This window comes from Leptopilina boulardi, unplaced genomic scaffold, assembly GCF_019393585.1.
Source record: "Leptopilina boulardi isolate dan_hultmark-lab unplaced genomic scaffold, ZJU_Lbou_2.1 LbouV2_80, whole genome shotgun sequence".
In the NCBI taxonomy this organism is placed as follows: domain Eukaryota; kingdom Metazoa; phylum Arthropoda; class Insecta; order Hymenoptera; family Figitidae; genus Leptopilina; species Leptopilina boulardi.
The window spans coordinates 198,812-213,179 of record NW_026138028.1 but is presented as its reverse complement, the minus strand read 5'-3'; the positions used below and the strand labels follow the sequence as shown (position 1 = coordinate 213,179).

Here is a 14,368-nt window from a genome sequence, read left to right as displayed (position 1 = left end):
CATTTTTGCGATTTTAATTATTGACATCTGCAATGATGACAGAAAATATTAACTTGTTCACTGAAATCTGAATTTATCTCCACATTTTTGTAGTTTATTGAAAAAATTTAAATGTTTGCTTGTATATTTAAAGCAAATATAATTTTAAGTATATAAAATATCACTTTCCTAAAAGTTAATTTAGTTAATTGATTGAAAAACTTGACAATAACAATACTTGTAAAGTATCACACAAAAACATTCACTATTTTTCAATTCATATTACCAAATTATACTAAATACACTGTTCAGTTTGTAAATTTTAGAATTAATTTAAACAATTAATTATTATTAAAACATTCTGACTGATTCTGAAGTCAATATTTACAATTTGATGTAGATAAGGAGTTTTTTTTTTGCAAATGACATATATCGACGTAAGGTTAAGGTAAGTTAATGCACTTTTTCTCCGCTATGAACAGCAACTAAGAAGCGGTTATTTTAAAAATATCAGTTCATTATATAAACATTAAAAAATTACAAATTTAATAATTGCGATATTTACTCTTCTAATTTTTCACATGTAATTAACACTCATATCTAATTTTTTAACTAATTTTAACTTTGCGAGTTTTTAATTTTTGCAAATTTTAAAGCTTCCCGGTATTTTTGTAACATTTTAGCGCCATCTACTGGTTACATTTTTTGCGGTCTTTTTAAACTTCTGTGAAATAATTAGTCAAAATAAATAGAATAGATATTTGAGTGATATCTTTATAAAAATTTAATTAAACAAGTAATATTTAACATTTTAATGATCTGTTAAAATTTAACTTTATAGAACTTCTTTTTTAAAGTTAGAAGCTATTTATTTGAGATCTAACAGTTGGTATTAGTGTTTAAAGTACTTAATTAAATACCTCTACATTTAAAGATCATTAAGATTTTTTAAATTTTGACATAGAAAGTTTAATGTTGCAAACTAAGTGATGCAGGTAAAATATATAAGGTAGTTAAATTAATGCTTTTATTATTGTAAATTTGATATTAGAAGAAAACGATGTAATTGTAATTATATAAAATGTTTATTTTTAGGTTATGTTCTGACAGTTCCGTGATCAGTTGAACCCGCAGATTTTGTGATAAAAACATAAAAAGTATTAATACAAAAAATTGAAGAATTCACTCCTATGTTAATGGATAATATACACTGCAAGGTATGCTTCTCATCTAAAATAAGAATTAATTGCTTCAAGAGTTATTTTTAGTTTAATTCAAAGAGTTTTTATGACAAATCTCTTTATAATAGTGACAATTCAGGTCAATATTGAATTTAAAATAAAATATCCAAGCAAATTGACTAAAAATAAAGGAAATAACCATTGAAGGTAATAAATTGATGTCATTTTTACATTTTCCAATAAAATAATATTGAAAAGTGAGAAAATATCAATCCAAAAATATATAGAGTTATATTGCATTAATTTTATATAATTTTACTCATTACATATTTCATTGAAACTTCAACAATTTGTTAGCCTCAGAATTTTTTTGTACTATTTTATTTTAATGTCTATGTTTGCTTAGAAATTTTGTTCTAAATCTACTATTGATCCATTTCGGTCAATATTGGGTATTTTTAATCCACTAGGTCAACAATTAAAGGAAAAAGGACAAACCAAGTTCAAGAATTCTAGTTTTCTCTTTATAGAGAAAAATAAATTGATTTTGTGAAAAAAAATCTTTCACTGCCAATAATGAGTGAAATAGATAGACAAAAATATATTCAAGAATTTGATTTTCCATTTTGTGAAGAAATCAGCAAATATGATTCGTTGGTTAAAATCGGCCAAGGAACATTTGGGTAAATATTAAATTAACAATTGTAATAATAAACTTTTTCAACAATACTGTTAATATATTTCATTCAGTGCTTATTAGTTAATTTTTTATAATATAATTTATCATTTTCAGAGAAGTTTTTAAAGCCAGAGACAGAAAAAATAGTACGAAATTCGTAGCAATGAAAAAGGTTTTATTAAATAATGATAAAGAAGGGGTGAGTATAGATTAAAAAGAAATAAATCTTTATACTTTGAATTTAACTTTTTTTTTACGGAAAATGAATTTTTTCAGTTTCCAATAACTGCATTGCGTGAAATAAAAATATTGCAGTTATTGAAGCACAAAAATATTGTAAATTTAATTGAAATTTGCAAAAAATCAGGTAACTTTATAATATTATTTATTTTATTAAATTATGCTTAAGCTATTGAAAGTTTATTAGTGAAGAACAAATTGTCTCATTTCTGAATATTTCCAGCAATTTCGGGCAATCGAAGTCGTTCGACTTTTTATCTTATATTTGATTTTTGTGAGCACGACCTTGCCGGATTACTTGCAAGTCCAAAAGTAAAATTCACATTAGGTGAAATAAAAAATGTGATGAGACAAATGTTGAATGGATTATATTTTATTCACAGTAACAAAGTATGAAAAATTTTATTTTATTTTATTAGAACGAATTTAAAATTAGTAGTAATTTTCTGAGATTACAATTAAAAGAATTTTCTTTGAAATGAAATTTAATTAAATTTTAAATTGCTAAATGAATTTCGAAATGTTTATATTGACAGATACTGCATCGAGATATGAAAGCTGCAAATATTTTGATAACGAAAAACGGTCTATTGAAACTATCAGATTTTGGCCTCGCAAGAGCCTTTAGTGAGAGTAAATTTAATCAACCGAATCGATTTACAAATAAAGTTGTCACACTTTGGTACAGACCACCGGAATTATTGCTTGGTGCTCGAAATTACAGTCCAGCTATCGATTTATGGGGCACTGGCTGCATTATGGCTGAAATGTGGACAAGGTACAATAATGATGCAAAATTATTATTATTAATTGAAAATCACAAAATTTTAATTTCAAAATATAAATATTTTTATTTGAAATTTTATTTTATATTTATTTGTAATTTTTAAAATAATTTTTTTACAGAGCTCCAATAATGCAGGGAGCTACAGAACAACAACAACTAACTTTAATCTCTGAATTGTGTGGCTCAATTACGCCTGAAGTTTGGCCCGATGTGGAATCCTTAGAACTATTTAATAAAATGCATTTAATATCCGGTCAAAAAAGAAAAGTAAGGTTTTTTTCTATATATAATCACAGATCAAACTAGAAAATAATGGAATAAAAAAATTTTCTTACAGGTTGTGGAGCGATTACGAGAACATGTCAATGATAAACTCGCTTGTGATTTGATGGATAAACTTTTAATTCTCGATCCAAGCAAGAGAATTGATTCCGATACGGCATTAAATCACGATTTCTTTTGGACTGATCCAATGCCATGCGATTTGGGACCAATGTTAGCAAAACATTCTCAGAGTATGTTTGAATATTTAACGCCACGAAGACGAGCATATGCAAAAAATCCATTGCAAGTGAATGGCGGTCCTTCCAAACCAAGTACGAGTAAAGTAAATGACAATGGACGTGAGGATTGGGTTTATAAATCGGAACTCTATTTAGCATTTCCGGGTTACTACTGTGTTTAATCTTGTGTGTACAGATTTGCCAATCAATTTGGATATTCTAACGAATTTTAGAATTTCCATTCGTATATTTTTAGAGACGTGAAACGTCATGGATGATTTTTGTCGATGACAAAATGTTCTCTAGGTTTTGTATTAATTTAATATTTCTTTTTTTCTAATTTGAATTTTATTCGAGCAAAATGGAAAAATTACTTTAAAAGTAATTTTTATATTTTATTTATTTTTTTATTGAATTTTATTTAAAATTTTTATGGAATTTTTATTATTAATTATTCATGATTAGAGTTTCATTGATACTGAATATTCAATAATCGTAAATAATTAAATGTTATTGTTAATATTTTTAACATTTAAGGTTTATTATTAATATTGAAAAGAAGTTTTTTTTTATTTCCAGAAAAAAATTTAATTGTTTAATGTTTTAAAAAATTGATTTATAAAATTTAATTTAGTGTCAATATTGAACATTATTGATAATATTAAATAGGGTAACTGCACCAGTGGTGGATCAATTAAGCCTACTAAATTTATTATTTTGACTTTAAAGGTGTACAGATTTTTTCAGATGAAAAATATAGGGTAATCTTTACAATAGTATGCATTAACAAGTCTTCAAGGACACTATCGTGTAGTTTTCGACCTGCTTGTAACGTTTACACCCCCTCACACCCCCATTCAACAATAAAATGACATTGCTCCAGTCGTGGATCATTTACCCCTTTACACTACACAAAAATAACTTAATGATGTATATTTTTTTCCAGAAGTATTCTATATGGAAAGAATTGATTACTTTCTACTCTAAAAATTAAAAAAATTTAGACTAAACAATTATTTTTTAAGATTTCATGTGAAAAAGCATAAAATCAACAATTGTTGTATTGCTTTGTTTTCCTAAATATTTTCAAATGATTTTATTTCATAAAACTTATCTATACACCTCCCCTAAACGATTGAAACATTTAGTTCAATTAGAAATAGCTTATTTTAACCTTTTTAAAGCTGTTGATCCACCATTGGTGCCTGATCCACCACTGGTGCATTTACCCTATTGCTGTTAACATTTAAATTATTATTAATATTTAATAATAATTTAATTTTCAAAATGAAGATTAATTTCTTAATTTTGTTTAATCTTATAATCTTCGCTCAATCCAAGGCAAGATTAATATTATTATAAGTTGTAAATATTTTTTTATGTTAAAAACATAAACATTTAGATTAAAACAGCTATAGAATAAGTTTTATAAAACTGTTGATAAAAATCGTACACCATAAATAAAAAAATGTTGAATTTATAGAAAAAGAAAGTTGACTTTTTTTTGTATTGAGCGTCATATTTAACTAAAGTTTATATTTTTGTTATTCTATTATTCGACTTTTAACATTAATTTAAATTAATTTTCTAAATTTTTAAAGGTGTTTTTAAATATTGATCGTTGATGTCAAACAATGGTGAGATGTCATATATCAGGTTTTGATGGTTTCAATTAATAAATAAACAAGTGAGGTTATGTATCATTATGCCTTCAAACTTCAAACTTTCATCCTCCCAAGTTTTTGTATTTACCCTATTTACTATTATTTACATTAGTGAAACAAATTAAAAAACATCAAATACACAATTTTTGACAGTCGAAGTATTAATTGTTTTATTTATTTAAAGTAAATAACGGAAAAACATTAATTATTGTATCTTTTGTGTGTGTATGTGAATTTTTAAAGCTATCATTATATTGAAAAGTAAAATGTCATTAAAATATTATGAAAATTGATTCAAGAGTTAAAAAACTATTAAATTTATCGCAATGAATATTAAAGAAAAGGAAAAATACATTGAAGAATTCAATTTTCCTTTTTGTGATGAATCCAGTAAATATGAAAAAGTTGCCAAAATTGGTCAAGGAACTTTTGGGTATGATTTATTTTATATTTTGGAGAAGGAAATTATATATGTTTATTAATTTATTTCTATGTAAACGTTTTCAGAGAGGTTTTTAAAGCCAGAGATAAGAAATCGAGTAAAAAATTTGTGGCTATGAAGAAAGTTTTGATGGATAATGAAAAGGAAGGGGTAAGTGTCAAAACTGACAAGAGTTAATTAGTCTTCAATTCATAACTAATTTTAAACTTTTGTAATTGATTAGTAATTGGTTCTATTTAGTTTAATTAATAACTTTATGTCCATACGTATTGTATAATACGAGGGAATTATTTACCATATGTGTATAAATAATTTCAATTGCTTATTCGTATTTACAATCTAATTCGTATGTTTAATAAATTAATTTTAAACTCCAGATAAAAAATAAATTTATTATTTATCAAATTAATTTATTAAAATATACTAATTTGTTATTTTTGTTGACAGTTTCCAATAACTGCTCTGAGGGAAATTAAAATATTGCAGGTTCTAAACCATAACAATATTGTCAATTTGATTGAAATATGCCGAACGAAAGGTAAATTAGAAGTGTTTTTTAAAGTAATTAAAATCTTGAAGAATTTAAATTGCATTAAAAATAATAAATTGTTTATCTTGAAAATTTCAAATTTTTTACAGGCACCCCCGGTAATCGATATCGTTCAACATTTTATCTGATATTTGATTTTTGCGAGCACGATCTCGCAGGATTACTTTCAAATGTAAACGTTAAATTTAGTTTAGGAGAAATTAAGCAAGTAATGGTGCAATTGCTTAATGGACTTCATTACATTCACAGCAATAAAGTAAATAATTTTATTAATGGTTATTTATTTACATCTATATGAATAAAGGCAATTTATTAAATTTTTTATTCCGCAGATTTTACATCGTGATATGAAGGCTGCAAACGTTCTCATAACGAAGACAGGAATTTTAAAATTGGCTGATTTTGGTTTAGCTCGAGCCTTTAGTCCTAATAAAAATGGACAACCAAATCGTTATACAAATCGGGTAGTAACCCTTTGGTATAGACCTCCAGAATTATTATTGGGAGAAAGAAATTATGGTCCACCTGTCGATTTATGGGGTGCTGGATGTATAATGGCAGAAATGTGGACAAGGTATACATTTTTTATTAAAAAATATTTTTCTCGTATTGCTTTTTATTGAAACTAATATTTTTTCAGATCACCAATAATGCAAGGAAACACAGAACAACAACAACTTACTCTTATCTCACAGCTGTGCGGATCTTTTTCACCTGAAGTCTGGCCCGGTGTGGAGTATTTAGATCTTTACTATAAAATAGAACTGATTAAAGGACAAAAAAGAAAAGTACATTAATTTATTTTTTTCAACTTATTTAATTTTTAAGAATTTTATTTAAAAGAAATTTTTTTATAGGTAAAGGATAGATTAAAACCATACGTGAAAGATGCTTATGCCTGTGATTTATTGGATAAATTATTGATACTTGATCCGAGCAAGAGAATTGACGCTAATCAAGCGATGGATCATGAATTTTTTTGGAACGACCCAATGCCCTGTGACCTCAGTAAAATGTTGTCGCAATATACTCAAAGCATGTTTGAATATTTAGCACCGCCAAGACGATCTGGTAATTTGAGGCATCCAAATTATCATATTGCAGAAAGTAGCAATAAACCGAGTACAAGTGTTGTCGATGGTGGTTATCAAGATCGTGTTTTTTAGCAAATTGAACATGTTTTCTTCTACCATCGAATATTTAAGGCCTTGGATAAAAACGATGAGCATTTAAGGTACAATTCTCAGTTGAGAGTCAAAAAGAAATCAATTTTTGTTTTTGCTAAAAGAATTTTTTTTAAATTACTTAAAATAATAAAACTGAGAAAATTCAGTACAAAAAAAAGAAAGGCGATTAGAGATAGAGTTAAACAAATTTTTCTAATTTTTTTATGAAAGTTTAAATAGAAATGAAGTTAAAAGTAGAATTAATTATTTTTATATATTTTTTACCTATTATTAATTTAAAAATTTCTTTTTTCCAAAAAAAGTAGTTTATAGTATAATTTTTGGTAAAAAGTCATATTATTAAAAATTTTTTTTCTTCTGTTTTTACAAAACAAATTATTTATTAAAGTATTTAAATTATATCCAATTGTGAAATTTTCATTAGATATTATTTCATCAATTGAAAAGAGAATTAAAATGACTAAATTTAATTTTGTTGTAATAGATCGTGTTTTATAAATTTTCTTAAATGCTCTGTTTGATTATTACTTCTATTTAAAAATTACTTAAAATAAACAAATTATTTATCAACATTTTTCTATTAATGTTATAAAAAGAACTGAAAATGAAATTTAGATTAATAATGTCAAATTTACTGTATATTTATTTATATAATCACTATTGTTAAAAGTAAAATTTAAGAATATGTACTTGTGAATTCGTTTATTAATAATTTGAAAATGAAAATTGTCTCATTTTTAAAAATATAATTAACAAAAAATTTAATTAATTTGAATTTATTATTTACATTGTTTACATTGTAATTTAAAAAAAAAATAATTGCCGCGCAAATATTAACGAAACTACGAGTTTTACGCGTTGATACGTTATTTACATTCTACGTAAACCGGAACGTGCGACCGTGAGTATTTAACCTAAAAATGACGCTAAATGTGTTTAACATTTTAATTTAAGTCTTTTTTGATTAAAACTATATACTGTTTTATAATATTTTATATAAATTATTAAAATTCATTTAATTCTTTAGATTGGAAAGGTAAGAAACTTAATCATCTTACATTTGTTATTAAACATAAACAATAAAATATTTATGTATAGTGTCTGTTGAAAACGAGCATGTCAAAAATTATTAGCAATAACAAAATTGTTTAATAATAAATAAGTAATACGTTAATTTTTATTCAATAAATTATTTATTTGACAGGAAGTCGATAATTTATAAGAAATGTCAGGTGAGAGAAGAATTTCTTGTGGCTTAGAACTTTGTGCAGTTCCTGAACTACAGCAATGTCTCTGTTATGCTAAAGACTGCAAGTAAGTAATAATTATAAAAGAAAATATTAAATTATTATTTATTTAACATACATTCGGTAATTTAGAAACTTAGAGCTGGTGTTAAAGAGTGTTAAACTTTAATTGTCATAAGAATTAACAATTAAAAATTTTAATTTAATTTTATGTTTTTGTAGATATGATTACATTGTTGTACCATTGGTTCATCCACGATATAAAAGGGAATTTATTTCCGGTCCTGCAAAAGACAGAACTGACCCTTTTACCAGGCCTGATATGATTCTTTGTAATTCCGGTGCGTTTTGAATTATTCATATTAGATTAAATTAATAATATAAATTTATAATAAAAAATCATAACAATTTTAGATTGGAGTGCCTTAGTTGTTGGAAAAATTTCGTCCTACATCGATGTAGATTCTTCAGTTCCTGATATTGCAAAAAACAGTGTCACGACATTAAATCAAGAATTTGAATTAGCTTCACATTTATCTCTTATTGCGATAACTATGAAATTAAAGGGCAATATCGAGAAAAACATTAATTTAGCTAGAATCATTGCCGATAAACTTGCTTTTCCTATAAACTTCCAGGTTTGTGTTAAAAAAATGTATTTTTTATTCTAAATTTACAGCTAAAGAATTTATTTCATTATAATTATTTGCATTTGGAATGTTTATAGGTATGGCTTCAGGTCCCCATGGAAAATCCCGTGAAACAAGTAAACTTTTATAGAGACGAAGAGAATTTATCTAAAATTAAAACCGAGAGTCCATGGGAATGGTGGAATGCTTTTAGAGTAATTTGTGATTTCGACAGGAAACTTGGTGTTGCTTTGATAGTGAGCCACGATTTGCCGGAAGAAGAAGAGGTAACTGATAAACAGATTTTTTTTACCTTTTTATTTATAATTTTATTATCAATAAAAATAAAGAATAATTTTTAAAACAAGGAAATTTTAAATTTAATTAGAATTATCTCTAATTTTCAGATAAGCAGATGGCTAGGCGAACCTATAAAATGTTTAATTTTACCTACAACTTTATTTATGAGCAACAAAAAGGGTTATCCAGTTTTGGGAAAAGCACATCAAATGTTTATCAAGAGGTTCTGTTCATTAGAAATGCAATTTATTATCACTGGTGCTAATCGCTATCCAAGTATTAGCTATTATTATCTTTACCTGGATTATATCTGGAAAGTGAGTACTTGACATTTGCATATTTATTATTAGTGACAAACTTTGAATATTTGCCGAATTGATATTTTATTATTATTAAAATACATTATAGAATTGGCAGACTGATGGTCCTATCGAACGTTACGCTCGTGGTTACGAGGATTTTTTGCAATGCCCTTTGCAACCGTTAATGGATAATTTAGAGTCCGGAACTTACGAAGTTTTTGAAAAAGATCCAGTTAAATATTCTCAGTATCAACTCGCTATTTATAAAGCACTTCTTGCCAAAGCTGCAACTAATGACGAAAGTAATAAAAATGTTCCTGTGTAAGTTTTTTTTAGATTGATTGTTTTAAAAAATGAATCACATATTAGAATAAAAGAATTAATTTATCAATGATTGCAGTATCATCATGGTAGTCGGTGCTGGAAGAGGTCCATTGGTTCGTGCTGCTTTAAATGCATCACATTCGGCTCGTGTTCCTGTGAAAGTTTATGCAGTGGAAAAAAATCCAAATGCAGTGTTAACGTAAGTGTTTATTTTATTAGTTCTATAAATTTTCAAATTGTCAGTTGATGTAATTATATAATTGATGTATTGATTATATAGTTGATATAATTGATGATTATATAAATTTTTTTTTGGTAGGTTGCAGGCACTACAGAAAGAAATGTGGATGGATAAAGTGACAGTAGTGTCGAGTGATATGAGACAATGGGTTGCTCCCGAGAAGGCAGATATTTTAGTTTCTGAATTGTTGGGATCTTTCGGGGATAACGAACTTTCGCCCGAGTGTCTCGATGGAGTTCAAAGGCATCTTAAACGTAAAATATTTTTCTTTAATAAAACACAGTTTTCTTTTTATAAGAAATTTATAATTATGTTTTGTTTCTTTTTTCTTTATTTATTTTTCAGCTTCTGGAATTAGTATACCTGAATCATACACATCTTACATCGCACCTGTTCAGTCTTCAAAACTCTTCAACGAAGTGAAACAATGTAAAGACAAGGACAAACATCCTTTAACTCATTTCGAAACGCCGTACGTCGTTCATCTTCAAAATAAATACGATATCGCACCAACGCAAGCGCTCTTCACCTTCAAACATCCCAACAATGGTACGCGATTATTAATCTAGTTTAAATTAATGTCATCAATCTCTAAACTTTTTTTCTATTATTTAATATTTATGTTTAATTTTTTTCAGATCCTATTATAGATAACTCGAGATATGCAATGAGAAAATTCAACGTTCAACAAAATACAATTTTACATGGATTTTCAGGATATTTTGAGAGTGTACTGTTTGAAGATGTAATGATAAGTATAGAACCGGGAACACACAGTCCTGGAATGATCAGTTGGTTTCCAATATTTTTCCCTATAAAGGTAATCGATCTATAAATTCGCATCAGACTTTAATGATATTTCGTTTATAGCAGAAAATCTATTACTGAAATGTCTCTTCTTCATAGGAGCCAATTCATTTGAAAGCTGGCGATGAGATTTACGTTCATTTTTGGAGACAATGCAGTACTAAAAATGTTTGGTACGAATGGAATGTCAGTAAACCAGTAGCCATTGGAATTCACAATCCTAATGGAAGATCTTACACAATTGGATTGTAATTTCATTTACAATTAGATAAGCTCTAAACAAAAAAAAAAAAAAGAAAAATTTGCAAGAACATTCGCATTTAATACAAGTTGCAGTATTCTTTATAGTTTAAATTTTCTACAGATTTGTGTGATTAGAAGGATTTTTAGAAGAGAAATCCTTTTCAAATGTGATTGAATTTACCACGTGTCGATACAAATATTTTTATCGTTCTTTAATAAAAATGAAAAAGAAAAAATTTCTTGATAAACAGATTTAATGGACCTTCAAAGAAACTAACTGACGATAAGTTCGCATGTATAAATATCTCGAAAATGAAACTTTTTTCAAATACTATTAATTTATAGTACTTAATAACGTATTATGCGTAAACAAATGTTTCGTAAGAATTCCATCGCACATGAGGTCGTAACATGGAGCAGATCTGAAAAAGATCTTAACTTGAGTATAATTTATTTGTTATCTGGTGAAAATAATTCTCTTAATGAGACGAGAAAAGCAGTGAAAATTAACAAAATATATTAGGTATGTATTCAGTTATTTATTTTAAAATTATTATTTAGTATTTTTATTTGTTCATTTATTTTTTTATTTCTATATTTTGTTTATTATTTATATTTATTATTTACTTATTTAAAAATTATTTTTATTTTTAATTATTTACAATTCTTAATTATTAACGAATTTAAATAATTTACTTTTGTCCGAAAAACAAGAGGACGAGATGCAGATAATTATGATTTGAATTGAAATGATAAATAATAATAGTTTTAGTATATCTTTTTCCACAATTGAATATCTATGAATAATTGTCCTGAATTCTGAGGTCACACACTAAATTCCGATAAGAGGAATTGTGGGTTATCGCCAATGCGGTCATCTTGGACATTTTGACCTCACGTGATTACGATAATGTGTTATCGGTCACGCATTGTCTCAATTTCTAAAGAATCTTTTCGACTTTTTAAAATAAAATTATTCATTATTATCATTTTAACAATTCTTGATATAAATTTTCTCCTTGTAATCACAGTTTCAATTTAAACTACTATTTTTATTAATTTAATTTAATTTTTGTTTGAAAATTCAGTTAAATTATAAAATTATTAGGAATTTTAATTTAAATTTAAAATTACTTTCAGTTATAAAATTCAAATGGATTTTCAGTTAAAATCAAAATTTAAAAATATATATTTCCGTTAAAAGTTAATAATTCGCAGTATATAGAAGCTGAAGTATATATGAAATATTATTTGATTTAATGAAACGAGATAAAAATATATTTTTTTTTTATTAGGTCAATTAAAAACTAAATGTGAGATTCTGTAATCTTTGATTCTGATTCCGCGTGGTTTGAATTTGCTTCGCGGGTCATTGCGCATTACGCGATCGCATGTTGATTGGAGAGGAGCGTTTTTGAGGTTAAGTTTTGATTCCTCCCCGCATGCATTGTGAGATAAAAAGTTGAAAAGGATAAAAATAGTGAATTAACGAGAAAATGACTGGATTAGTGACACAGTTTGCAAGATATACTGTTCGAACAGCAATTAGAACACAAAAAACAGAAATTCGTCGAATAGTTTCACAAAAATCATCAAATTCTTTTGCACGTCACGTACATACTTCACAGGCTCTTGAAAAAGCAGGTATGATATCACATTTCTAATAAATTTTATTCCTTTTATGTGTTAAAGACTCATAAATATTGATAATTATCAATCTTGTTTTTTATTTATTGTTTTCTTATGTGAGAAAAATCACAAAAATTAACTGAACATAACCTTAAACATTTTGCAAAGGTTGATAAAATTTTTTATTAAAAATATGAAAAGAAATGGAAATGAAATAGTGTCACTTTATTTATGTTAATAAAATAAACATAATGTATAATTTATTTATTAATAGACAAATTATTTTTTTAAACAATAGAAGTCCTCCTATTGCTATATTCAAAAAAATTTGTATATAAATTAATAATCGGATTATTTTCCAGAAAGGAAATATACAAATAAACATGAGTGGGTAGAGCTTAATGGTAAAATAGGTGTTGTTGGAATTTCTAATTATGCTCAGGATTCTCTTGGCGATGTTGTTTATGCACAACTTCCAGACGTTGGTTCTTTTATTAAAAAAGAAGGTACTGTCGACGCCATAGCTTTTAAGTAAATGTTGGGTCCAAGTCAGGCTAAACAATTTTTTTAAAAAAAGTTTTAATTAAAATTAAACACTTAAATTCAATAAAATTTTCAAAATTTAACTTTTGGATTAAAATTTTTAATTTTTAAAAAATAAATGCTAAAAAATAATGCGATTTCCATTTTAGACGAGTGTGGGGCACTAGAATCTGTAAAAGCAGCATCAGAAATAATAAGTCCTGTTTCTGGGAAAGTTATCGAGAAAAATGAAGCTGTAGAAAATAAACCGAGTTTGATAAATTCTTCGTGTTACGAGGATGGTTGGCTGTTTAAAATTGAACTCGATAATCCTGAGGAATTGCAGTCACTAATGGATGAAAATTCATACAATGAATTTCTTAAATCCGATCCACATTAGAAAACTATTTTTTTTTTCTCATTAGCTAAAAGCAGCAAACTTTTACACTAAATAATAGTTTCCATTTGTTACGAAAATTGTGTGAAAAAATATCTTTTAATAAATTATTCAAATAATTTTAAAATATGTCTCATATTGAATTGAGATTCCAAAAATAATAAACAATTATATTTTGACTAAAATAAATAAATTTATAAATTCTTTAATATAACTAAAATAGTTAAAACAAAAAAAAAATTATAAAAGTTTTGTAAAAAATTAAGTAATTTTATAAAAAATACTTTTTAAATTAACATTTTAATAATATAGAAAGGTTTAAAAAAAAACAGAAAAATATTGGAAAAATGATAGAAGATATTTTTAAAATAAAAAAAATCGTTGAGAGAACGAGGATTAAATAAAATTTAAAAGGTAATAATAGAAAATAATTGAATTTCTAAAAGAATGGGATCTAGAGACGTGTATGAAAAAAAATCGGATTCACTGACCATGAAAAGCAACGATGATCAATC

At 26.0% G+C, this 14,368-nt stretch overlaps 4 protein-coding genes across 6 annotated transcripts; all 4 read left to right on the top strand.

Moving 5' to 3' along the window:
- Positions 1 to 730: 730 nt before the first annotated feature.
- Positions 731 to 5,191, top strand: LOC127290756 (cyclin-dependent kinase 9-like). Of its 3 annotated transcripts, none has more exons than XM_051319536.1 (9): positions 731 to 974; positions 1,075 to 1,196; positions 1,631 to 1,843; positions 1,954 to 2,038; positions 2,116 to 2,206; positions 2,303 to 2,469; positions 2,616 to 2,857; positions 2,986 to 3,133; positions 3,204 to 5,191. In XM_051319536.1, exons 3-9 carry the CDS (start codon positions 1,737 to 1,739, stop codon positions 3,549 to 3,551), a joined length of 1,188 nt encoding a protein of 395 aa, XP_051175493.1. In that variant the 5' UTR covers positions 731 to 974; positions 1,075 to 1,196; positions 1,631 to 1,736; the 3' UTR covers positions 3,552 to 5,191. The 3 variants fall into 3 exon arrangements, with proteins under 3 accessions (XP_051175493.1, XP_051175492.1, XP_051175494.1); XM_051319535.1 differs by having other exon boundaries at positions 731 to 988; XM_051319537.1 differs by lacking the exons at positions 731 to 974; positions 1,075 to 1,196 and adding an exon at positions 1,217 to 1,367.
- Positions 5,090 to 7,619, top strand: LOC127290757 (cyclin-dependent kinase 9-like). The gene is made up of 7 exons (XM_051319538.1): positions 5,090 to 5,466; positions 5,541 to 5,625; positions 5,923 to 6,013; positions 6,115 to 6,281; positions 6,358 to 6,599; positions 6,666 to 6,813; positions 6,883 to 7,619. The coding sequence occupies exons 1-7, from the start codon at positions 5,360 to 5,362 to the stop codon at positions 7,189 to 7,191; spliced, it is 1,149 nt and encodes a 382-aa protein (XP_051175495.1). The 5' UTR covers positions 5,090 to 5,359; the 3' UTR covers positions 7,192 to 7,619.
- Positions 7,620 to 8,095: 476 nt separating this feature from the next.
- Positions 8,096 to 11,502, top strand: LOC127290729 (protein arginine N-methyltransferase 5). Its single transcript, XM_051319499.1, has 12 exons — positions 8,096 to 8,248; positions 8,417 to 8,526; positions 8,682 to 8,800; positions 8,874 to 9,097; positions 9,187 to 9,375; positions 9,496 to 9,705; positions 9,797 to 10,011; positions 10,091 to 10,213; positions 10,334 to 10,509; positions 10,601 to 10,804; positions 10,894 to 11,075; positions 11,162 to 11,502. Exons 2-12 carry the CDS (start codon positions 8,438 to 8,440, stop codon positions 11,312 to 11,314), a joined length of 1,884 nt encoding a protein of 627 aa, XP_051175456.1. The 5' UTR covers positions 8,096 to 8,248; positions 8,417 to 8,437; the 3' UTR covers positions 11,315 to 11,502.
- Positions 11,503 to 11,710: 208 nt separating this feature from the next.
- LOC127290736 (glycine cleavage system H protein, mitochondrial) lies at positions 11,711 to 13,980 on the top strand. The gene is made up of 4 exons (XM_051319508.1): positions 11,711 to 11,828; positions 12,601 to 12,949; positions 13,297 to 13,440; positions 13,627 to 13,980. Exons 2-4 carry the CDS (start codon positions 12,802 to 12,804, stop codon positions 13,854 to 13,856), a joined length of 522 nt encoding a protein of 173 aa, XP_051175465.1. The 5' UTR covers positions 11,711 to 11,828; positions 12,601 to 12,801; the 3' UTR covers positions 13,857 to 13,980.
- The last annotated feature ends 388 nt before the right edge of the window (positions 13,981 to 14,368 follow it).